Source organism: Pleurodeles waltl, chromosome 9, assembly GCF_031143425.1.
Source record: "Pleurodeles waltl isolate 20211129_DDA chromosome 9, aPleWal1.hap1.20221129, whole genome shotgun sequence".
In the NCBI taxonomy this organism is placed as follows: domain Eukaryota; kingdom Metazoa; phylum Chordata; class Amphibia; order Caudata; family Salamandridae; genus Pleurodeles; species Pleurodeles waltl.
The window spans coordinates 960,246,947-960,272,983 of record NC_090448.1 but is presented as its reverse complement, the minus strand read 5'-3'; the positions used below and the strand labels follow the sequence as shown (position 1 = coordinate 960,272,983).

The 26,037-nt window shown below is 43.9% G+C and overlaps 1 protein-coding gene across 1 annotated transcript in view; it reads left to right on the top strand.

The window, feature by feature from the left end:
• Positions 1-2,978: 2,978 nt before the first annotated feature.
• The window catches only part of LOC138259764 (uncharacterized), a 607,309-nt gene continuing 584,250 nt past the window's right edge, over positions 2,979-26,037 (top strand). The window contains exons 1-2 of the mRNA XM_069207649.1: positions 2,979-3,115; positions 3,368-3,432. Of these exons, the coding sequence (XP_069063750.1) occupies positions 3,046-3,115; positions 3,368-3,432 (135 nt within the window). The 5' untranslated portion in view covers positions 2,979-3,045. The remainder of the gene's footprint in view (positions 3,116-3,367; positions 3,433-26,037) is intronic.

Below are 26,037 nucleotides of genomic sequence, written 5' to 3'. Positions count from 1 at the left end.
GGTGTACTTTTTGTGCTGACTTGTGTCCCCCCCGGTGCCGTACAAAACCCCCCTGGTCTGCCCTCCGAAGACGCGGGTACTTACCTGCTGGCAGACTGGAACCGAGGCACCCCCTTCTATCCATTGAAGCCTATGTGTTTTGGGCACCTCTTTGACCTCTGCACCTGACCGGCCCTGAGCTGCTGGTGTGGTAACTTTGGGGTGGCTCTGAACCCCCAACGGTGGGCTACCTTGGACCCAAAACTGTGACCTGTAAGAGATTTACTTACCTGCTAAAAATAACAATATTTTACCTCCCCCAGGAACTGTGAAAATTGCAGTGTCCACTTTTAAAACAGCTATTTGTGTTTTATGTTAAAAGTATATATGCTACTGTAATTATTCAAAGTTCCTAAAGTACTTACCTGCAATACCTTTCAAATGAGATATTACATGTAGAATTTGAACCTGTGGTTCTTAAAATAAACTAAGAAAATATATTTTTCTATAACAAAACCTATTGGCTGGATTTGTCTCTGAGTGTGTGTTCCTCATTTATTGCCTTTGTGTATGTACAACAAATGCTTAACACTACTCCTTTGATAAGCCTACTGCTCGACCACACTACCACAAAATAGAGCATTAGTATTATCTCTTTTTGCCTCTATCTTACCTCTAAGGGGAACCCTTGGACTCTGTGCATGCTATTCCTTACTTTGAAATAGCACATACAGAGCCAACTTCCTACACCTACCACAAGCCTCTACTGCCCCTGTTCAAAGGGTCATCCTCTAAACCACCAAGAATCGAGAAATGGATCCTGCAACTCCAGGAGTACGATTTCACGGTCGACTACCAACCAGGCACAAAAAAACCAGCGGATTTCCTATCCAGACACGCACGCCCAGCCACATCCCAGGAAGTTGAAAAAGCCCAGGAAACGGAAGAGTACGTGAGGTTGGTAGTAGAATGAGCACGACCTCTACCCATACCACTCAGCGAAGTGGTGACGGCGACCAAACAAGACGAATGCCTACAACTAGCCATAGCAGCCACCTGTACAAGGGAATGGAGGCCGCTCCAGCGGCCAGACTCGTTCCGCATGCAACAAGCCCAAGCCTGTCTACACGCCCTATTCAATGTACGCCAGGAGCTCTCGGTAAGTGAAGAAGGCTGTTTGCTATGGGGATTCCGCCTGGTGATTCCTTCCAGCCTCACAACCAGAGCAGTGTCCCTTGCACACGGAGCACACCAAGGAATTGTCAAGTCCAAGGCCTGCCTCAGGAACAAAGTCTGGTTCCCAGGTCTTGACAAGTTAGTCGAAGACACGGTCAAAAGATGCCTCGTCTGCCAAGCCAGTGGCAACCCTGACCCCCCCAGCACCAGTCATAACAGAGCAAGGACCTTCAGCACCATGGCAAAGAGTAAGCGCGGATTTTGGTATTCTGCCCGATGGCTCTCACATGATCATTGTGGTCAACGACTACTCGCGTTATCCTGAGGTGGAGGTAGTACATTCAACCTCCGCGCACACCATCATTCCCAAGTTCGAAAAAAACTCATGCCCACTCACGGGTTTTTCGGAGAGATACGCACGGACAATGGGCCCCCGTTCAATAGCCACGAGTGGGCGGAATTTCTAGCGTCAACGAACACTAAACACAGGCGCATCACACCCCGGTGGCCGTAGGCAAATGGGGCGGTAGAGAGGTTTGTGAAAATCCTGAACAAAGTCATCCGCATCGCGGTTCCAGAAGCAGAAAACCCGGAAAGAGCAATTTACAAATTCCGGAGAGAGTACAGAGTCACACCTCACGCCACCACAGGAGCCAAGCCAACTCTGTTCTGGCAGAACAGTGATGGACACCATCCCGCATCACCCATCCTGTGCGGCACAAACCCCACCACCAAACAAGTCAGCAGCAAGGAGAAACGCCGCAAATATGCAAGCCTCCCAGACAAGAAGAACCTGGGAGACAAGGATGCAAGTCGGGGATACCGTCCTGGCCAAAGATCTCCACCCAGGCAGCAAATTCCGTCTGCCTTTTGAAACGCGCCGTGGACTGTGACCACCATAAAAGGCACCATGTTGACGGTTCGACGAGGATCAGAAACTGTAACCCGTAATGTGGTGTTTTTTAAGCATTTGTCCCAGGAGACACCCAGCGGAAATGACAGGAGCAGTACCGAGGAGGGGACAGAGTCAGATATGGGGCCCGACAGTTGGGATACAACAGGTGAAGGAGCAGGAAACAACCCGGAACACCAGGCAGGTCAACCGTCAACGGAACGGGGCCAAACCCAAGCCTCAGGAACAAGAACGCCTGACCCGATTGAAGAAAGAGTCCAAGCATCAGGGCGGTCCGGCAGAGGAAGATACATGCTGAGACACAACCCAGGTCCATCACGGTGGTACGCCGATTTCGCATGTGACCAATTTGAATAGACAGCAATCCAGGTAAACCCCTAGGCCTACTAATACCACGGAGACAGTGGGTGTATATATGTTCTTTTATTAACATTTTCAAAGTTATTCCTACTCTCTTCCCCGTTGGGGAGGGATGTAGTGTTGCCGCCGGAAAGCGCCAACATCATCGAGAGAGATCCGGAAGGGGGGAACGAGGAGTGACCACTTTACAGGAGGTGCGAGATGGATCGCACCATGAAGACAGGAGGGAGGGGATATAAAGGGTAACGAGGCCGGGAAATCGGCAGTGAACGAGTAGAGTTTGAATAAAGACGGTACACGTCAAACTGACTCGCGTCTTTATTGCATGCGGCGCGTGCCTACCGCGCGACATAACAAAATGAAAACGAAACGAATATTGCAAAATACGTGACAATGCCTAATAAGCATGACAAAGTATATAAGTTACGCACGACTGAATCACTAACACTGAGATTTTACGTAGTAAATTGCTTGTCCTCCTCAAAGCACTTCACCGCCTCGTTATACAGCACCAATTTTCCATTGCCAGTTTCGATGTCAAGAAGCGATAGGGGCGCCAGGGGGCGTGCTCCAGATATAGCAGAGCACTGTGGGGCCGCTTCCAGCCGACTAGGAGGATGTCCGCCGGCGGGAGGAGACGGCGGCGTAAGCTGGAGCCCTGTGTCAGCAGCTCGCTTGCTATCGAAGGTGCTTCGCAACTCCCAGTTTAACTCCCAGTAAAAGTCAGTCCTTGTCACGGGACCGAAACTCTTTTCACTTAAGTGTCGCGGGTGCAAGATGAGGGGAGCGTATTTTTGGCAGTTTTATTTAAAACTCAGTTTTTTAAAATAAGCCGACTTTGAAGCGTCGCCTTCGTTTCTCTTTACATTATGTGTGCCAAGGAGAAATCCCATAATGCACCCGATAGTGGAATTGATTTTTATCTTTCTTGCTCTTTAGACCCTTGTGACATGGACTGTGAAACGGGCGTGGACCCTGTAGACCGGCTGGCGCGGAAATACATGGTAACAACTTTTAGCGCTGCGTAATACTTTCAATAAGCCTCTGTGAGTTCAGGAAAAAACGGGATACTGTTTAATGCTTCCTGACAACTGTTGCTACCTTTGCTGCTTGCCATTAGGACATTGCGTTTTCGGCCTTCAGCTTTTGTTTAGGAATAGTGTGCATAAAATGTGCTTTAGTGCAACAGACCAAGACGGCAAACACCCAGAATCCATTGGTTGTGAAATGGACGTTTATGACTCTCAACGTTACGTTCTGAAGACATGAACAAGGCAAAATTGTATTTTTACTGTACAGGGGGACTTCCTTTGCTATAAGGCAGAGTCGTATTTATTTTCTTTTAGAACAATGGAAAGGAGCGCGCATGCTTCACTCCTTAAGCAATGACCCTATGACATTGGCGGTCCTCTCAGCCTCGATTACGTTTGATACAACCCTCCTCACACTTGATATGAAGATTACATTTTCACAATTGGCTGTAAGGTGACATGAAGGGAAACCCTTTCTAGTTATACCGACCATTGCAACTTTATCTATTCTCCCATTCCTTACGACAGGAAGTGGCTAGCTCAGAGGCGAAGACCCAAACATTTGGAGGCTAAGTGGGCTAGGAGGACCATCATCAAACTAAGAGTTGCGGTTACTCCTGGGGGCTTCCTTCACATATATTTGATTTTTATACTCCCTGGGATGTAGAATGTTGTGCGTTTCGGTTTCTGGCACCATCACTAGCAAATTATGTGCCCCTAGCACCACCCCCCCTAATTTTTGAAATCCAATGGTCAGTAGTGACTTTAAACCACTTTGCTGCCAGGCCTTTTACCCCTCAGGTGCCAGGCCTTTTTTTGGCCAATTGGGGCAGTTCGCGCTTAGGCCCTCATAGCTTTTTGTCCACATATGTTACCCACGCCAAATTTGCGTCCTTTTTTTCCAACATCCTAGGGATTCTAGGGGTACCCAGACGTTGTGAGTTCCCCTGAAGGAGACCAATAAATTAACCAAAATACATCGAAAATTTAGTTTTTTTCCCAACAAAATGGGGAAAAAGGGCTGCAGAAGGCGGCTTTTGTTTTTTCCCCTGAAAATGGCATCAACAAAGGGTTTGCGGTGCTAAAATCACCATCTTCCCAGCTTTCAGGAACAGGCAGACTTGAATCAGAAAACCACATTTTTTTAACACAATTTTGGCATGTTACTGGAACATACCCCATTTTTACTATTTTTTGTGTTTTCAGCCTCCTAGTTAGGGACAGAAATGGGTGTGAAACCAATGGTAGATCCCAGAAAGCTAAACATTTTTAAAAAAGTAGACAGAATTCTGAATTCAGCAAGGGGTAATTTGTGTAGATCCTACAAGGTTTTCCTACAGAAAATAACAGCTGAAATAAAAAAATATTGAAATTTCTCCGCATTTTACTCTGTTTTCCTGTGATGTCAGATTTTTGAAAGCAATATACTGTTACGTCTTCTGGTTGCGGGGACATAGAGGGCTTGTAGGTTCATCAAAAACCCTAGGTACCCAGAGCCAATAAATGAGCTGAACCTTTCAATGGATTTTCATTCTGTACCGTGTATACAGCCATTCATTTGCTGAAATATAAAGAGGTAAAATAGGTATCAAGAAAACCTTTGTATTTCCAAAATGGGCACAAGATAAGGTGTTGAGAAGCAGTGATTATTTGCACATCTGTGAATTCCGGGGTCCCCATACTAGCATGTGAATTAAAGGGCATTTCTCAAATAGACGTCTTTTTTACACTTTGCTTTACATTTGGAAGGAAAAAATGTAGAGAAAGATAAGGGGCAATAACACTTGTTTAGCTGTTCTGTGTTGCCCCAAGTCTCCCGATAAAAATGGTACCTCACTTGCGTGGGTAGGCCTAATGCTTGCAACAGGAAACGCAACATGGACACATCACATTTTTACATTGAAATCTGACGTGTTTTTTTTGCAAAGTCCCTAGCTGTAGATTTTAGCCTCTAGCTCACTTGGCACCTAGGGAAATAGACACTTAGGGGAATCCACGATGGGGTGACTTGCGGGGCTGTCACCAGGTTCTGTCACCCATAATACTGTGCAAACCTCACAATTTGGCTAAAAAAACACTTTTTCCTCACATTTCGGTTACAGAAAGTTCTGGAATCTGAGAGGAGCCATAAATTTCCTTCCACCCAGCGTTCCCCCCCCAAGTCTCCCTATAAAAATGGCACCTCACTTGTGTGGGTAGGTCTAGTGCCCGGGACAGGAAGTGCCCCAAAACACAACGTGGACACATCATATTTTCCCAAAGAAACCAGAGCTGTTTTTTTCAAAGTGCCTAGCTGTGGATTTTGGCCTCTAGCTCAGCCGGCACCTAGGGACATCTACCAAACCTGTACTTATAAACCACAGAGGGTAACCCAAAAACCCGATCGGGCTGTGTAGAAGATAATCATTAAATACAACAATGCCCTAACGGGGAAAGATCGACAAATTAATTATATATCATAAAACAACATAGGTGAAAACAAAAGCACTATTTATTCATATAAATATATATATTCATTTATTTACTTATACATAAATATCAATTTAATATATTAATCCTATATGGACAACCCATCTAGTAAAACAACACACCAAAGAACAGATAGTGTGAGAAAAAGTGCTCGTGATAGATAGAAAGAATAATACATATTCCAATGAATCAAAAACCTATAAAAAAAACATTAAAAACAGTCGGTTGGTTCTTTTCAGTTTGCTGCATTAACTCCATTCCAAATCCTCAGAGAGTCTAAACCAATTCCTTTAATCCTCCAAAGATCCTCTGCAGAAACCAATCCAGACTATGATATATCCGTCGACGTTTCGACCCCTCTATACCTTGGGCCAAATCCCAGCTCCACAATGGGTCTTCAGGACTAGTACGATGGGAGTCCCTTAAATATATCCTCAGACTTCTTCACTTCTTTTACTTGTCTACTTATGAGGAGATCATATCTAATTCTAAAATATCATTCCTCCTCATATACCGGGTCACCAATCAATTCCATTGCACTCTTCATTCACGTGTGAGCCTTCAGAAGACTGAGCGTGAACGCATGAATGAAGAGTGCAATGGAATTGATTGGTGACCCGGTATATGAGGAGGAATGATATTTTAAAATTAGATATGATCTCTTCATAAGTAGACAAGTAAAAGAATTGAAAAGTCTGAGGATATATCATAGTCTGGATTGATTTCTGCAGAGGATATTTAGAGGATTAAAGGAATTGATTTAGAATCTCTGAGGATTTGGAATGGAGTTACTGCAGCAAACTGAAAAGAACCAACCGACTGTTTTTAATGTTTTTTGTATAGGTTTTTGATTAATTGGAATATGTATTCTTCTTTCTATCTATCACGAGCACTTTTTCACACACTATCTGTTCTTTGGTGTGTTGTTTTACTAGATGGGTTGTCCATATAGGATGAATATATTAAATTGATATTTATGTATAAGTAAATAAATGAATATATATATTTATATGAATAAATAGTGTTTTTGTTTTCACCTATGTTGTTTTATGATATATAATTAATTTGTTGATCTTTCCCCGTTAGGGCATTGTTGTATTTAATGATTACCTACCAAACCTGTGCATTTTTTTAAAGTAGACACCCAGAGGAATCCAAGATGGGGTGACTTGCGGGGCTCTCACCAGGTTCTGTTACCCAGAAACCTGTACAAACCTCACAATTTGGCAAACAGAACACTTTTTCCTCCCATTTCGGTTACAGAAAGTTCTGGAACCTGAGAGGAGCCACAAATTTCCCTCCCCCCAGCATCCGTCCCTCCCCCCAAGTCTCCCGATAAAAATGGTACCTCTATTGTGTGGGTAGGCCTAATGCCTGGGAAAGGAAATGCCCTAAAACACTATGTGGACACATCAAAATGATCAAATCCAAAAGTGTTTTTGCTGTGGGGGGCACCTGCGTTTTTGGTCCTGGGCTCAGCAACCATATAGGGAAACCTACCAAACCCAAACATTTCTGAAAACTAGACACCCGAGGGAGTCCAGGGAGGTGTGACTTGCGTTAATTCCCCCAGTGTTTTCTAACCCAGGATCCTTGGCAAACATCAAAATTTGGCTAAAAAAACACTTTTTCCTCGTATTTCGGTGACATAAAGTCACCGCCAGCCTAGCACCACCCCATGCACATCGCCAGCCAAGCGCCACTCCATGCACACCACCACCACTTCTTTTTTGTTTTTAAACAAAGAAACCACTAATTATAAATTAGTACAAAACACAAAAGCTCTGTATACATGACAGTAATGCCAACCGTGAAACTGAATATACGAAAATATAAAACAGCTGTTTATGCTCATGTTATTTCCCAATAATATTTCTGTGTGTGGTAACTCCTGGCACAGTCACATACACACAACCCATGCTTTGAAGGACAAATAGGGCAGTACATACTAATTTCCTTCCTGATATCTCTTCGAGCACAGACTCTACATCTCTTAGCAGGAAAGTCTTTTTTGGCCGTGGGGGGAATGTTCTCAGCAAAGTGACGATCTTTCAATCTAGCCACATCCTCCACCACTGCTTCTCTAGGAACTTTTGCCTGTTCCAGCACAACAAGGCTTGCTATGACCGACTCCTGAAATTTCACAAATGTCATCCTTGACTCTGGAGAACTATCCTTGAACACAACAAAAGCGTTAAAAGATGCCAAGTGGAACAGGTGAACCGCTAATTTCTTATACCAAACATAAGCCTTACGAGCAGCAGTGTAAGGTTCCAACCTTTTATCTACTCTATCAACTCCACCCATGTGCTTATTGTAGTCTAAACTGCACACAGTTTTGCGCACTTGAGCAACTTGACCCCAAACAGCCAAAGGTGAAGTACTCATCATGAATGGTAGTTAGCATGTACACATCCCTCCTGTCTACAAATTTCAGAGCTAGCAGCTCATTATTCTGCAAGGCACTGCACAGTCCCCTCTCATTTTTTTTTTTTTTTTTTTTATTTTTTTTTTTAACAGACAAGCTCTCTTGGATAGCCTTTCCGATTGAAGCGCATTGTGCCACAGCAACAGTGTCCACTCTGAACAATTCCTTGAGTAACTGAACTCCAGTCTAGAAGTTATCTACATATAAATGGTTTATTTACCCTAGAAAGGGAAGGTCCAGATTTCCTTCCTGTGTGAATGCCACATAGAAGTTGAGAATTCAACTGTAGGGACTCAAACAGGGGGTATGGACCAAATCCCCCTCAAAGGTAGAAGTCCAAAACTGGTTAAGAATGAGATCCGTCAATGAGTTACAAGATGAGTAGAATGATTCTTAATGTTGTCTTTTTCAGTAATCAGGTAGCCGTACAGTTAATCAGTTATATTGTAGGAGGGATTGCATGAAATTGTAAGAAAAGAACTTGACACGTTACAAACTGAGTACAGCTTTTATTCATTGATATGAGAGAGAGTTGAAAATTGTAGACCTAAACACAGCCGACACGTGTTTCCCCCTCTGTGGTGAATCCACCTAGGGCTTCCTCAGGGCTGTAATCAATCAAAAGTAAACTAATTAAGTATTGAAGTGGACCAATAGGAGTGCTAATAAAAGTGTTAGTGAGTTAGGGATAAGTGATCGGGCATGCAGAGCCCTGTCCAATCCGTGACATTCTACCTAAAGTTACGTAGAGATGGTGAGAGGTGAAAGTGAAAAGACGATTATAAGGGTACATTAGACCCTGATTTAACCAATATCTTTAATGATAGGCAAAGCGATCTTGTAATCATCAAGGAATAACCAAATTAAAACCATAAGTTTTGAAAGGCAGATAAACCAAATCTGGTTGATCAACGAGTTGCCAGAAGAGTGTGCAAAGTGAAAATAAAAACATAAAATTTAAGTAAAAAATATTAGTAAGGGTGTTGGCACATCAAATTACAATCTAAAGTTAAGTTTAGTGGTCATTGTGTATAAAGAAGGTTCTCAGAATGAGTTAGTCCCGCATACAACTCTAAATGAGACAAAAAGTAGTGTCAAAAACAGGAAAGATCCATACCATTGTAGTATTCATGTAAAGTAACGCATCATGTCGTAAACAGTCATCGTAGTAGTCATGAGTAACAACATATCATGTAGTATATGGCCTGGAAATTGAGTAAAAAGTTTTTTTTTTTTTTTTTTAAAGTCTCCCTTCAAAAATTCAAGTACATGAGAGGTATTAAATAGCCTGGAAGCTAATTCTTCAGAGTCTAGACTTATAGGACTGATTTGAAATAATAGAATGCTATACATAATGCTAGATTACAACAATCCAAAGCCTTCAACATCATCTGCGGCGTACCCCAGGGCTCATCCCTCAGCCCGACGCTGTTCAACATCTACATGGCCCCCCTCGCACAAGTGACCCGTCAGCACAACCTCAACATCATCTCCTACGCCGATGACACCCAACTCATCCCCTCCCTCACCAAGGCCCGCACACTGCCAAAACCAACCTCCACGAGAGACTAAAAGCTATCGCCGACTGGATGAGAGACAGCAGGCTAAAACTGAACTCGGACAAAACAGAGGTCCTCATCCTTGGACGCACTCCCTCCGCCTGGGACAACTCATGGTGGCCGTCCACGCTGGGTCCCCCACTGACACCCACCGACAGTGCACAAAACCTTGGCTTCACCCTCGACTCCTCACTCTCCATGTCAAAGCAGGTCAGCGCCATCTCCTCCTCCTGCTACAACACCCTCTGCATGCTTCGCAGAGTTTACAAATGGATCCCAACAGAAACAAGAAAAACAGTAACCCAGGCCCTCAGCAGCAGACTCGACTACGGCAACGCCCTCTACACCGGTATCTCATCCAAACTCCTCCAACGCATCCAAAACGCCTCCGCCCGACTCATCCTCACCATCCCTCGCCACTGCCACATCACCCCCCACCTAAGAGACCTTCACTGGCTCCCCGTCAACAAGAGGATCACCTTCAAGCTCCTCACCCATGCACACAAGGCACTCCACAACACCGGACCATCATACCTGAACAACAGACTCAGCTTCTACACCCCCACCCGGTATCTCTGCTCCACTATCCTCGCCCTCGCCTCCATCCCCGGCATCCGACGCAAATCTTCCGGTGGCAGATCATTCTCGTACCTCGCCGCCAAGACCTGGAACACCCTCCCGCCGGACCTACGACAGACCCAGGACCTTCTTTCCTTCAGAAAACTCCTCAAGACTTGGCTCTTTGTGCAGTAGCAGCACCCTCCCCCTCCACCCCCAGCGCATTGAAACCCTCACAGGTATGTAGCGCGCTTTACAAATTGATTGATTGATAGATTGGTGGTTATATTTTTCAAAATACCATTTAGATGAAGTGTGTGGATATTATATATGAGGTACTTGTTTTCACTCATTTCTAGTTGAGGAAATGTTTATATGATTTAACAAGATCTATATTATTCATAACAATGCAAAGTGACTTAAAACTCTGTCTTATGCATATTTTAAAGTTTCGGTAACAGCAACTCACCCAAATACCGTACGTTAGTCCAAGAAAAAAGAGAAAAACGGCACTCGTTTGCGGTGTCCGCGTCTTAGTGAGACGCCATCTTGGAAGGGGTCTATTGACATGTCCGGGTATTTATCTACTACAGGTTTAGTACTACGTTTTTAAAATGTCCTAAACATAAAGGAAGGGCTAATCAGGAAGTGCCATATTAGTACAGAAGAAATTTAGTTTTTAAATGAGGCTCGGTATGAGCCAGACAAAATGTGCTGATGTTTATTTTGGCTAATGTCAATCGTGTAAACGGTCAATACAATTAAAACGAAATGATTACCCAATAATGAATAATGTTAATAGAGTCACTATTATAAGGTGTCAAAATATTTAAAGTACCCTTATTGCGGAAGACTCCTTGAAAGGAAATAACAAAATATGGTAGGTGCCATCTTGAAAGGTCATGACAGTTAGTGAATCCCTAAATTCAGTATCAAATATACCATCGTGTATAGATAAATGGGACACTTGTAGCCAGGCAATATGATGGAAAACAGGAAACAGAAGTTGAGATGTGATGGAGAAGGTGAGAATTCATGTAATTTAGCAAGATTTTAACAACGTAAACATGGTGTACAATAGTTGGTAATCAACACTATCACGAAGAGAACTGAGTCATGGTAAGAATATTAAAGAAAAACAAGTGATAAGAGATCAAAGATATTCACAATTATTATAAACATGATGAATCAAAGTAAGTCCAAGAACCAACAGGCAATTTGAAATGACATGGAAGGCTAACGATTAACACAAACTTAAATAGTTATATTTTCAGTCTAGATATTAAGTTCCTTTAGAGTTTGACCTCTTGCTGTAACCATGCTGCAGGTATAAGTCAATGTAGCTAATAATGCCTTTCCGGATCTTTATTGAGGCCTCTCCGTACAGTATCATATCGGATAATAATACAGCTTTCATTTTGTCGTAATTGTAGTTCCAAATGACCACCTCTAGGGTGCGGTTTCAGTTGCAGGAGACCCCAGAAGGTAAATGTGCGGGCATTTGGGTGATGTTCAACAAAATGTTCCACCAAGGGCAATTTGGTATCATTCCTTTGTATATTGCGATAATGTTCTTGGATCCAAGTCTTCTGTGCTCGGATTGTACTTCTAATATAAGGTTTTTTACAGGAGGGTGTTATTAAATAAACTGTATTGACACTATCACAATTGATGAAGTCTCGTATCATGAAAGGTTGATCATTAATCAAGATGGATTTAGATTTTGAGAGACCAAGTTTGCAGATTGAGCACTTTGTGCACGTGTAGAAACCTTTAGGTCATTGAATAATACTTTGTTTGAGTTTGGTCGGATTTGAAAGAAGAACATAGTTTGTCCTTTGAATTTGAAGCTCTTCTAAAGCCAATTTGTGGATAAAATGAGACATATTGATTAATGGATGAGTTATTCTGAAGTATGTATCAGTGCTTGCGAAGTAGTTTACGGATCAGTTGATGACCATTATGGAAATCTGTGATAAAACGAATGACAGAGTCCTTATTTGTTTTAGGTTTAGTAAGCATCATAGTGCGGTCTAATTTGGCGAAATGATTCATAGTCTTATTTAGGCTTGCGAGGTTATAAACTCTGGTAGATAGACGTTGTGTGATTTCAGAAGAGGCTGTCGTGTAGTCAGATATGTTGCTACAATTCAGTCTGGCTCTCCTAAATTCTCCTGCCGTGATATTGCGCTTTATACTAGATCGGTGACAGCTTGAAGCATGTAAGATGGAATTTGCTGCAGTACTCTTTCTATGGAGGCGAGTATGTAGTTTGTCATCTTTGATGTATAATGTGAGGTCTAAGTATTCCACTGTGGTTCTCGAAAATTGGTATGTGATATCAATGTTCCATCTGTTAGGTGTTAATGATTCAAGGAAGAGTTGAAGCAAATATTCCTGACCCTGCCAGATTAGCAATATGTTGTCTATGTAACGTCCCCAGAAAATAATATGCTGGGTAAAATGTTCAAACTGGTCATTCCAGAGCCAAAATCTCTCTATAGCTCCCCATGAGGATGCAGGCTTATGGAGGTGCAAATTTTGCTCCCATTGCCGTCCCTTGAAGTTGGAGATAAAATTGTCCTTCAAAAAGAAAGAAATTGTTTTGAAGACAGAATGACAACATTTCTATTATCATCTTATTACGTTCAGTATGGTGAGCCGATCTTGAGGAGAGGCAGCTGCTAACTGCTTCAGTCCCATCTTGATGTCTAACAAAAGTGTATAAACTAACTACATCTATGGTGGCAAGTATAAAATCTGATTGCCAGTCAATAGTTTTTGAAGATTGTCCTTAGTGTCTCTTGTGAAGGAAGGTAAATTTAGCATAAAGGGTTGTAATTCAGAATCAATGAGAGTACAGAGATTGTAGCAGATAGAGGTAATTCCTGAGATGATTGGTCAGCCTTTTGGCGGGGGGGGGTTACCCCCTTTATATATTTTCGTTAGTACATGTAGAGTAGGGATAGTCGGATTTTGTATGAAAAGAAAATTACTTTCCTTAGATGAGATGATTTGTCTAGAATGCAAATGGTCTAGCCAGTTCTTTAATTTCTTTTGGATCTCCCGTGTAGGATTTGTGGAGAGTTTCTTGTAGCAAGTGCTATCATTAAGTTGTCTGTGAATTTCATAGAGGTAATCATTTTTATTGAGAATCTCGATATTCCCGCCCTTATCAGCTTCTTTAATAACAACCATATTGTTCTTTTTTTGATTGCTTGATTGCTGTTTTTTGTTTTGTGCTTATGTTTGATGACAGGTATTGTTGTTTCTTAAAATATATTTACGAAATTCCTGATCGAGGTCTTGGGTCGTTGCTGTGAGAAAGAGATCTATCGAATTGCCTGCAGGCAAGACTGGAGTAAAAGTGGATTTTATAGGGAGTTCAAAAGGTTGGAGCGATTTAATCTCAATATCCAGCTCCTCGGCTAATTCAGTTATTGATCAATCTTGTTCTTCAACATTTGAGAGGTTGCTTAATAAGCATATTGCTTCTAGGTCTTCGGCCCTAAAATCACTAGAAAGCCGAGAAGATTGAAATGAGGAAGGTTTGGGTAATGAAGTGGAAAAGAAAGAATTGAGTTTAAGTTTACGTGTGAATTTGAAGAGGTCAATTTTTGTTTTAACAAGGTCCCAACGGTTTGTTGTGCAAAATGATAAACCCCTGTTGAGAATTTCAACTTGAGTGGATGATAGATTTAAACCAGATAGATTAATAATTAAGTCTTGGTCTGATCTCGATGTCTGGCTTCCTTGCTTCGGGCTCTTGTCTGCATGCCTGTAAATTTTGGTTCTTCCGTTATAGTACCTGGTGGTCTTGTACGGTTGTCTTGTGTTGTACCAAGGCGATGTCTTCTGACTTCCTTGGAAAAATGTACTGTTGGTTTGTTGGGTTGACGTTTTTCCACTTCTTCTGAAGATTCAATATCTGAGGAAGGTATACTTTCTGAGCAGCTTGGTAATTCTGTGATGGAATTAGTATCCTTGATATTATCATATTGTTTTCCAAAGGTGTAGACTCTTTCTAGTTGATAATCAGCTAGATCACATCTAAATTTCCTATGTTTTCTTTGAATAATGTCTTCTTCATAGTGATCTATGATGTTGTTGAGAATTTCATAATTTTTTACCGAAATGTCACCCCAATTAGCTTCCTCTATTCGTTTGTTGAGCATATCAACCTCCTGTCGATATTTATCGTATGCTTCCTGGGCTATATCAATTAGGTATCTAATCATGTTAATTGATGCTGTTTGTAAGTTAGCTTCCCCTTACTGGAGTCTTTCTTGGGATCTAGTGTCAGTTGGGGGAAAGATAAAAATTTGTAGGCCACGGTGTATCAAGTCGTGTTCTAGATACTTTTTTAGTGAAGCTGCTTCCCACCATTTAGAGGTTTCCCTTTTTACAGCTCGTTCTAGTGCTAAAAAGGTGCTTTTTACTGACTGTGGATTGGTGGAATTGGACTGTTTTATGTCAGCACCAGAAGTACTGAAGGCTTAATCCAGCTTGGAGTTACATAGTTCCCGTCTATTCTCCTGATTCGCCATCGCAATAGTCAAGGGCAGGATTAAGGAAATTGTGTTTATTGATAATAATAATTATGTACAACGGCTTTACAGGAAGATGTCTTGACAACAATTTATTTACCCTAGAAAGGGAATGTCCGGATTTCCTTCCTGTGTAAATGCCACATAGGAGTTGAGAATTCAACAGTAGGGTCTCAAACAGGGGGTATGGACCAAATCCCCCCTCAAGGTAGAAGTCCAAAACTGGTTAAGAATGAGATCCATCAATGAGTTAGAAGATGAGTAGAATGATTCTTAATGTAGTCTTTTTCAGTGATCAGGTAGCTGTACAGTTCATCTGTTATATTGTAGGAGGGATTGCAGGAAATTGTAAGAAAAGAACTTGACACGTTGCAAACTGAGTACAGCTTTTATTCATTGATTCCAAAATATATGAGAGAGTTAAAAATTGTGGACCAACACACAGCCGACATGTGTTTCGCCCTCTATGGCGAATCCACCTAGGGCTTCCTCAGGGCTGTAATCAATCAAAAGTAAACTTATTAAGTATTAAAGTGGACCAATAAGAGTGCTAATAAAAGTGTCAGTGAGTTAGGAATAAGTGATCGGGTATTCAGAGCCCTGTCCAATCCGTGACATTCTACCTAAAGTTACGTAGAGATGGTGAGAGGTGAATGTGAAAAGACAATTATAAGGGTACATTAGACCCTGATTTAACCATTATCTTTAATGATAGGCAAAGCGATCTTGGAAACATCAAGGAATAACCAAATTAAAACCATAAGTTTTGAAAGGCAGATAAACCAAATCTGGTTGGTCAATGAGTTGCCAGAAGAGTGTGCAAAGTGAGAATAAAAATATAAAATTGAAGTTAAAAGCTACAATTTTCAAAAAGCACACACACACACATGATCTCTGGTGCTAAGTGGATTCTGCTCCCGTTGGGGGCAGACAGGCCTGAAAAAAATAAGCCGATGAGGGGCAGAACTGCCCACAAGTGCTTTTGGCCCCTTGGGGGCGACCCTTGCCCATAGGGGTGCCCCCACAACACAAAAAAACAAAAGAAAGAAAAAACAAATCCCTGGCGTCCTTATGGTTTCTGCCCCCCACCCCCCTTGGGGCAGAAGGGCATAAAATAAATAGGCCAATCTACCCCCAAGGAGGGCAAAAATGGAATAGATTATATTGCCCCCTTTGAGGTGCGAGCCTTGCCCAAGGGGCCACTCCACACACACACAAACCCTGGCGCTAAGTGGATTCTGCTCCCCTTGGGGGCAGATGGGCCTAAACAAAATAGGCCGGTCTGCCCCCAAAGGGGGAGGGCAGAACTGCCCAATAGTGTTTCTTGCCCCTTGGGGGTGACCCTTGCCCAAGGGGCCGCCCCCCAACACAAAAAAGCAGCCACAAAAACAATCCCTGGTTTCTAGTGGCTTCCAGATCAGCCTAAAAATAAAGGCCAATCTGCCGCAAGGGGGGGCAGAAACAGTGATAAATATATTGGCCACCCTAGGGGAGTGACCCTTGCCCAAGGGGTCGCCCCTTGTGTGTGTGTGTGTGTGTGTGTATGCATGTATGTATGTGTGTATATATATATATATATATATATATATATATATATATATATATATATATACATATATATATATATATATATATATATAATACACACACACCCTAAAAATTCCCTGGTGTCTAGTGGGCATTCCTGCTGCCCGATCGCATCGCGACCGGGCAGCTGGAATGCTGAGAGACATCGAGGGTTCCCCAGTACCTCTTTTTGTGCAATCCCACCCACCCGAGGAAAAACTTACCTCCTTCTTCTTTGACGTGCTATATATGCAAATGGCTTCCAGCGCGTCTGGCATTATCTGATGATGTCGCTTATGTCATTGAGTGTGGCGGGGGTGGAAGGGAAAGCGATTCCCCTTCCAACCCTGACCAGGGTGGGTTGCACTCCGGTGGAGCGCTAGTGCTTCCCCTGAGGGCCGGTCCCAGAACGTAATGGTTACGTCCATTGTGCCTCCGCGCCGCAGCCACGGACGTAACCATTACTTCCATGGCGGGGAAGGGGTTAAGCACAATTCTTAGGTTATTTTCTATCGTTACTCCTCTTATCGCCATACAATACCTTTACAATATTCGTAGTTCTGTAGATTGTAGATGTTAGTACACAAAGGCAGATGCTGTATCTCTATAGCAACACGGTAACCGTAAGTGCCAGTACCCATCAAATATTATTGATTTGGACATGCTTTGGCACTCCAAAAGCCTTAAATACAATTCACTTTCGTAAAGAAGCTCAAAGCACAGAAACTGAGTACAGTGTGTGAGTATACATGGTGCCACCAGAGCAAAAAATGGATGGTCAAACCTGCAACATGCCCAGGAATAGTGGTAGCTGCAGTATATGGGATAGTAATAGCAGTTGATAAAAATCCTGCCACAGTGTATGAAGAATTACACCTCCGCAACTTAGCTATTGGAAATGTTTACATATGCTTGTGGTTGGTGTGTTTCATTAGAATTATTCGAAAAGGTGGAAGGCTCGTGCAAGAGGAGAAATCTTCACGCTGCAGTTTTATTTACAGTGATCCAACTTCAGCTTACCATTGGAGCAACTGCTTAAATTCGGTTCCCCACATAATCACAGTCCCCTTGATGTGCTCTGAGCTGTAGCTTCTGCACTGACAGGAAGTAACACTATGGGGGTTATTACAACTTTGGAGGAGGTGTTAATCCGTCCCAAAAGTGACGGTAAAGTGACGGATATACCACAAGCCGTATTACGAGTCCATTATATCCTATGGAACTCGTAATACGGCTGGTGGTATATCCGTCACTTTACCGTCACTTTTGGGACGGATTAACACCTCCTCCAAAGTTGTAATAACCCCCTGAGTGTTTTAACACCTTCTTTCTGGTATGCTTCAGGCCCAATCAAGCAAGATGTTATCACCCTGATTTAAAAAAAAAAATAAAAAAAAATTGTAATCTGATTTAAATAAATATCATCTTATACAACACTTCCACTAGCCCTACATAAAATCTTATAAAATCTGGTCGTTAACTTTTTTCAATCTTGGAGGAAGGCAAGCTGTTGGCTCGTCAAGATGAAGCAGCTGCAGTAATAGTCCTGGATCTCTTTGCTGCCTTTAGTATAGTACATCATAAGGTGGTGTAGAGAAGATGTTCAGATTCTGGGTGAAAAGGCATTGTGTGGAATTGGTTTAAATCTTTGCTGATAGGGCTGTCTCAGTTGTTAAGGTTGGATACTTTTCAGTCATCAAGTGACACGATTTATCGCTGTGTGCTGCAAGGCTCCTCCTTGTCCCAGTGCCACTTAAGGCCTGATTTAGAGTTTGGCGGATGGGTTACTCTCTCACAAACGTGATGGATATCCCATCCACCATATTACGATCTCCATAGGCTATAATGGGATCGAAACATGGCAGACATGGCAGATAACCCTGTCACTATGGTGACAGGGTTATCACCTCTGCCAAACTCTAAATCAGGCCCAAATTCTCTGTTTAACCTGTGCTGTGCCTTATCCACTTGTTTGGATCTGGAACATTTTTGTGTGTGGATGACACACAGATCATAAGTCATCTGAACCAAACAGCACTAGAGTGAGTCAGCATGTATGATTATTTGGACACTCAGGCGGCGTGGATGGGCCACAGAGTCTCAAAACGTAACTCCCAACAAGGCAGAGTTCTTACTTCTGGCTATAGGAAGTTAACTGTAGCAAATGTTAATGGCCTTCATTCAAGTGAGCCACAGATTCTTGTGGCAAAGGTCAAATCATTGAGTGTTATCAATAATTATGTGTAGGAGGCTGGCCTGGTTTGCAGTGGATACCTTGGTTACTTACACCTTATGCCAGGTTCAGTTATCCCTTATTAGTGAAGTAGTAGTGTTCTAGCAGCTTAGGCTGATAGAGGTAGTTATAGCAGAGCAGCTTAGGCTGAACTTTAAGGCATGCAAAGCTCATGCAGTACCACTTATAGTTACACAGTACTTACACACAAGTAAAGACAATACTCTGTGTTACCAAAAATAAAGGTATTTATTTGGGTGGCACAGTAACAAAAATATCTTAGAGACAATACTCCTTCTGGAGGTAAGTATTATACACAATATATACACTAGACACAAAAATAAGGTAAGTAATTAGATATAGGATAGTGCAGACAATAGGAAATGCTATAGAATGCAATGGGAGAAAATAGGCCTAGGGGCAAAACAAACCATATACTAAGAAAGTGGAATGCGAATCATGAATTCCCCCCTAGACAAGTGTGGTGTATGCAGAATTGCTGGGAGAGTAAGAATAAGAATTACCCTGCCCCAGAGCCCAGAAAAGCAGCAGTAAAGTACTGCAAGTTTCCTTAGGACACCCTACCCCTCGTGTTAGGGATTATTGCAATAACCAACCACGTCTGCAAACAACAACTGCTGGATTCCTGGACCTGAAGACCTGCAAGAGAAGAGAACCAAGTCCAGAAGTCGAAAGAAGTTCCAAGAAGGACAGGAGCCCCTGCCAACCCAGAAGAGGGTGCAAAAGAAGAGTCCCCGGTTGAACGAAGACTGCAGAAATACACCCTAGGAAGCTGCTCATGGAGGAATTTTGCAAATAGTGCACAGAGGCCTCAGGAGGTGAAGAAGACGCAGTGCACTGGGGTACTGTTGTTCTGGGGGAAGGCAAGGTCTTACCTCCTACAAATTGTGTCAGCAGGACCTCAGGACAGTCTGTGTCCACCCTCTGTGTTCCAAGGGGCACGCTCGTCACTGTGAGAGGAGTCCAAGAGTACCGGTCATCAACTTAGAAGGTGCTTATGTGAGCAGGGGAGTGACTCTGTCACCCCACAGGAGATTTCTTCGGTCCTTCTGGTGTAGGATGAAGACAGGGAGTCCTCAGATCGTGCACACCATGGAAATTGTTGTAGTTGCTGGCTGGAGCTGAAGTTGCAGAAGAAAAGTATCCCTTGTGGGTTTGATGCTGTTACAGCGGTTCCTGGAGCAGGCTGCGGTTGATCCGAGGTCAGAGGATGAAGTAGTAGTTGCAGAGGATTCCAGGAGGGCAGAACCCTGTCAGTGAGGTGGCAGCAGCTGTAGCTGCAGTGCAAGCCTCCGAGAGCTGGTTTGGCAGTACTGGGGGTCCATAGTGGAGCCCTCAGGATGCATGGAATTGGCTCCCAAATACTAAATTTGGAATGGGGGGACAATTCCATGATCTTAGACACCTTACATGGCAGTATTCGGAGTTACCATTGTGAAGCTACATATAGGTATTGACCTATATGTAGTGCACGCGTGTAATGTTGTCCCAAAACAAAAAGAACATTGGTAGAGTCAGTAGATGTCGCATGGATGAGACCTATTGGCTTTGCCAATGCTTATTTAGTAAGTGGTTGCTAATCAGTCTTTCCTGAGCACTGCCATTTCGTTAATAGTGGGCGAAAGGGGCGAGTTGGCAGGGACAATTGATAGAGAAAGAGAAGTAATTTGGGAAAGCCAGGGTCTTTTGTATTCTTTTGAGTGCTCCATCCTGGCAGGCTAATGAGAGCCAGGTGCAGAGCTTCACACAGATTGTGCTCATGAGGTGGGTTCTCCTGCTTCAAGACCACATGGTCATTACCTTCTGCAAGGAGTGATCACTGTGCCCAAAGACCGGTCTGCACTGTAGAGGAAATATGAACCATGAACAGAGCAAACCAGTTTCTAAACTTAGTCAATGGATCCACATGTTCTGTCTGAAAATACTGTATAAGATTGGTCCCAAATGTACATACTTTGTTCCAGTTTGAGCTGCCCCCCCCCCCCTGCCTGAGGATAACAGTTGCGGTATTCCAGGACTGGTATCCTCAAGGGCCAATCTCCTGAAGGCGAGGTGACATTACCTGATTTCTGGAAGTCTTTTTTGAAGGACCTATGTGTCTGTCAGTAACCTTGGGAGATTCCTGCTTGGAGAGCACCTTATTTTAAATGGCTGCCTATCTGTAAAGGGGCACCAATTTGCTGCGCCTCATGTGAGCAGCGGACTAGACATAGCAAACAAAATGTGAGAGAGGGTAGAGAAGACCATGAAATGCACAGGGTCTCCTGGTCTCCCCGCCCTACTGCTGAGCCAAGTCCAACTGAAGAGAGGTGGAGTCTGACTTGCCGTTGTCAATTGCAACGTTGAAGTGCCCCATTTGGAGACCACCATGGGGAAAGACTTTGAACCTAACTTGGTTGCACTTCACCAATCACACTAGTACTTGAAACTGAAGGAGGAACATCCATCCACTACAACAGGTTGAGCAGACTACTAGAATGGTCATCCTGGAGTTGATGGTAGACTAACCAGCTGGCTGCAGGGAAGAGGCTGGGTTGCCTGAATATGCCTGGTGAGTGCAACAGCTCATCTATGCCCCGTCCACCCTCAAACCCATGCTTGGTAATCCTGAGTGCACCAGGGGTGTCACAACCCCCCCACCCCCTCTTTACCAGCTTGAGCTGTGGTGAGTGATGCTGGGGAGTTCTGTGTAACATAAAGCATTTAAATTGGTGTTTACTGTTCCTTTGACTTTTATCAAGGCTTAGATCTTCAAATAGAAGCTCATAAATACCACTGCAAGAGGGTAGTGTGGCAGAGCCCTGTGGTCAGGGAACAAATGAAATGCAGCACAAAACAAAGTGATGGAGGAATATGGGCTTAGATAGATAGCTGGATAGAGAGAAGAATGAATGGAACAAGAGAAGATGGTTGGATGAATGGATGGATGGGAGAGGAAGGAATTATGGCTGATGGTTTAATACAATGACGGAGAGAAGGAAGAAACAGAGGATGGAGGCAAGTAGATGGAAGGTAGCATGGAACGCTAGACAGAAAAAGGCAGAAACAATGAAGATTGTAACTATGGAAGAAAGGAAACATGGCATGCCCAAACCATTGCAGGGTTCATTTGTATCACTTACTTGCTCACTGCTATTTCCGTTACTGTACAAAGTATGTGGTATTTTATTTTTCCTGGCTTCTCCCTTGAAGTGCACACCGCTTCAGGTAATTCCATACACCTGAAAGTCATTGACGGTGACCTTTTATCTGTCCAGTTTAGTGGGAAAATGTAGGGAAATGCCTTCCTTGGCATGGTTACCCCCTAACGTTTTGCCATTTGTTGATGATAGTTATGATTGAAAGTGTGCTGGGATCCTGCTAACCGGCCCCAGCACCAGTGTTCTTTCCCTAAACTGTACCTTGGTCTCCACAATTGTCACAGTCCTGGCACACAGATAAGTCTCTTGTAACTGGTACCCCTGGTGCCAAGGGCCTTGTGGTCAGGGAAGGTTTCTAAGGGCTGCAGCATGTATTATGCCACCCTGAGGACCCCTCACTCAGCACATGAACACTGCCTCACAGCTTGTGTGTGCTGGTGGGGAGAAAACAACTAAGTCGACATGGCACTTCCCTCAGAGTGCCATGCCCACATCCCACTGCCTGTGGCATAGGTAAGTCACCCCTCTAGCAGGCCTTACAGCCCTAAGGCAGGGTGCACTGTACCACAGGTGAGGGCATAGTTGCAAGAGCACTATGCCCCTACAGTGTCTAAGCCAAATCTTAGACATTGTAAGTGCAGCGTAGCCATAAAGAGTATATGGTCTGGGAGTTTGTCAAACACAAACTCCACAGTTCCATAATGGCTACACTGAAAGTTTGGTATTTATTAAAAAATGCACTCAGAGGGCATCTTAGAGATGCCCCCTGTATATCAGTCTAAACACCAGTGTTAGGCTGACCAGTTTCTGCCAGCCTGCACAAACAGATGGGTTTCTGGCCACATGGGGTGAGTCCCTTTGTCACTCGGTGGCCAGGAACAAAGCATGCACTAAGTGGAGGTGCTTCTCACCTCCCCCTGCAGGAACTGTAACACCTGGTGGTGAGCCTCAACTGCTCATGCCTGTTGTTACAGCGCCCCAGGGCATCCCAGCTAGTGGAGATGCCCGCACCTCCAGACGCAGCCCCCACTTTTGGCAGCAAGTCTGGAGGAGATAATAAGAAAAATAAGGAGTCACCCACCAGTCAGGTCAGCCCTTAAGGTGTCCTGAGCTGAGGTGACCCCTGCCTTAAGAAATCCTCCATCTTGGTTTTGGAGGATTCCCCCAATAGGAATAAGGATATGCCCCCCTCTACTCAGGGGGGAGGCACAAAGAGGGTGTAGCCACTCTCCAGAACAATAGCCATTGGCTACTTCCCCCCAGACCTAAACACCCCCCTAAATTTGGTATTTAGGGGCGACCCTGAACCCAGGAATTCAGATTCCTGCAACCTGAAGAAAGAGGGAGGACTGCTGACCTGAGAGCCCCGCAAAGACGATGGAGACAACAACTGACTTGGCCCCAGCCCTACCGGCCTGTCTCCAGACTCAAAGAATCGGCACAGTGATGCATCCACCTGGACCAGCGACCTCTGAGGACTCAGAGGACTGACCTGCACCTAAAGGATCGAGAACCTCCCGAGGACAGCGGCTCTGTCCAGAAACAACAACAAAGAAAGCAACTTTAAAGAGACTCAACTTCCCGCCAGAAGCGTGAGCCTTCACACTCTGCACCCAACGCCCCCAGCTCGAGTTCAGGACAACTAACACTGCAGAGAGGACTCCCAGGCGACTACAATGACGTGGACATCCTGAGTCGACCTCCCTCCACCCCCACAGCGACGTCTGCAGAGAGGATCCAGAGGCTCCCCCTGACAGCGACTGCCTGGTAACAAAGGAACCTGATGCCTGGACCAAGCACTGCACACGCAGCTCCCAGGACCGAGAGGAACCACCTCCCAGTGCAGGAGTGACCAGCAGGCGGCCTTCATCCTTGCACAGTCGGTGGCTGGCCCGAAAAGCCCCCCTGTGCCCTGCCTGCATCGCCAGAGAGACCCCCAGGTCCCTCCATTGTTTTCTATTACAAACCAGACACCTACATTTCATACTGCACCCGGCCACCCCTGTGCCGCTGAGGGTGTGTTTTCTGTGCTTGTGTGTGTCACCCCTCCTCCCCAGTGCTCTACAAAACCCCCCTGGTCTGCTCCCCGAGGAGGCAGGTACTTACCTGCTAGCAGACTGGAACCGGACACCCCTGTTCTCCATAGGCGCTTATGTTATTTGGGCCCTACTTTGACCTCTGCACCTTACCGGCCCTGTGTTGCTGGTGCTGTGGCTTTGGGGTTGCCTTGAACCCCCAACTGTGCGCTGCCTATGCCCAGGCGACTGAACTTGTAAGTGCTTTACTTACCTGAGAAACTAACCAGTGCTTACCTCTACAGGGACTGTAGATTTTTGCAGTGTCAACTTTTAAAATAGCTATTTGCCATTTTTACCAAAACTGCGTATACTACTCTTTTAAATCAAAGTTCTATACCTACCTGTTCTAATACGTACTAGTTTTTGTAATTACCTAAATTTTAAATCTGGTGGTTCTAAAATAAATTAAGAAAATATTTTTCTATATAAAAACTATTGACCTGGAGTTAAGTCTTTGAGTGTGCGTTTCTCATTTATTGCCCGGTTTGTACTACAAATGCTTAACGCTACCCTCAGATAAGCCTACTGCTCGACCACACTACCACAAAATAGAGCGTTAGATTTGTCTAATTTTGCCACTATCATCCTCTAAGGTGAACCCTTGGACTCTGTGCACACTAACTCTCACTTTGAAATAGTATAAACAGAACCAACTTCCTACAGAAAATGTATCAAACTTTATTATCCCCCTTCAAGAACTGAATAGTGATTGGCTATGCAGTGGCCGGTGAGGTCACAGACCACTAGGGAGATGCTCTTCTGTACTTCAGCTTTAATGATGATTACTTCCATGGTTTCCTTCTGCAGAAAATCCCAGTAGAGTTGCTTACTCTGTGTATACCATCTTAAGTTCTGTTGTGAATAAAATGCTTATTTGTGATGAAAAAGAGAAACATTGGGATGGGTGTTACACTATGCATCTATTTTGTGATTAATTTCTGAGTTCCCCCCCAACTTCCTCTCTGAGATGTCGCCCTCACTACACTTGGAGTCAAATGTGGAAAGGATGTACTTGGTGGAGTTTGCAGACCCATAGTGAGACGGACCCCAGGCCAACAGTGGTAAGTGATCTCATACACCTCAATTGGGACACATAACACCTGTCTGTTCTGTGGCCCTCCATACAGAATCTAATGGATGCTAAGATTTGAGGAAGCAGAATTCCCCTCTGGTGACTTTTGAAGTGAAACACTATGCACTCCTTGTCCCATGTTGATACTAGATGCAACTTGTCAAGAGGAAATGGTGGTTCCTCAATATCTGGCAGACAGTTTGTGTCCCTAAAAATCTGTTCCTTGGATAAAGTCTGGAATGGCATTTTGCCCAGGCACAAATGGCCACCTGAGTATGTGTTGCAGAGTTTCCCTTAACAGATGAGCCAGTGATTTTGTGTATACATGAGGCAAAGACTTGGGAGGGAAAGGGGGGGCACTAGAAGCTGTCAATGTGTTCTTTGGGTGCAGTTGCAAAGGGGCCTCTGATAGTGTGATGTAATTGGGATATAAAAGCATTCATCCTGAGGTCAGTAAGTGCGCTGAGCTCTCCTGAGCGAATTATCAGGGTCCTCTGTAGCTTCTTGAAATGCAGAGTACAACCTAACATCTTGACACTTTAGGTTGATGACCGGATAGAGTTTTTCAGTTGACTTCGGGAACACTCTGGAATGGAACCCTTGGCTCTGTTCCAAGGGAAGTACAGGCACAACTACCTCTTCAATATCATCTCCTGTATTTTCTTGATCAATTCCAGACATCTTTTTCAACGTCAAGTTTATGACCTCTGAACAAGGCTAGAATTTGGCAGCTTGGTTGTAAATTTGATGACCACTTCCAGGATGCAAGCATCCAGCTTTGATATTTGCAAGCCACAAGGAAGATCGGTTTCCCTGCCGACCTGAAGATATGAGAAGGCTCTCTTAGAATAGCCGATTCTGCAGCTCTTTCCAAAGTCCAACTCAGTAGGCAAAGGGGGGAAGTAAA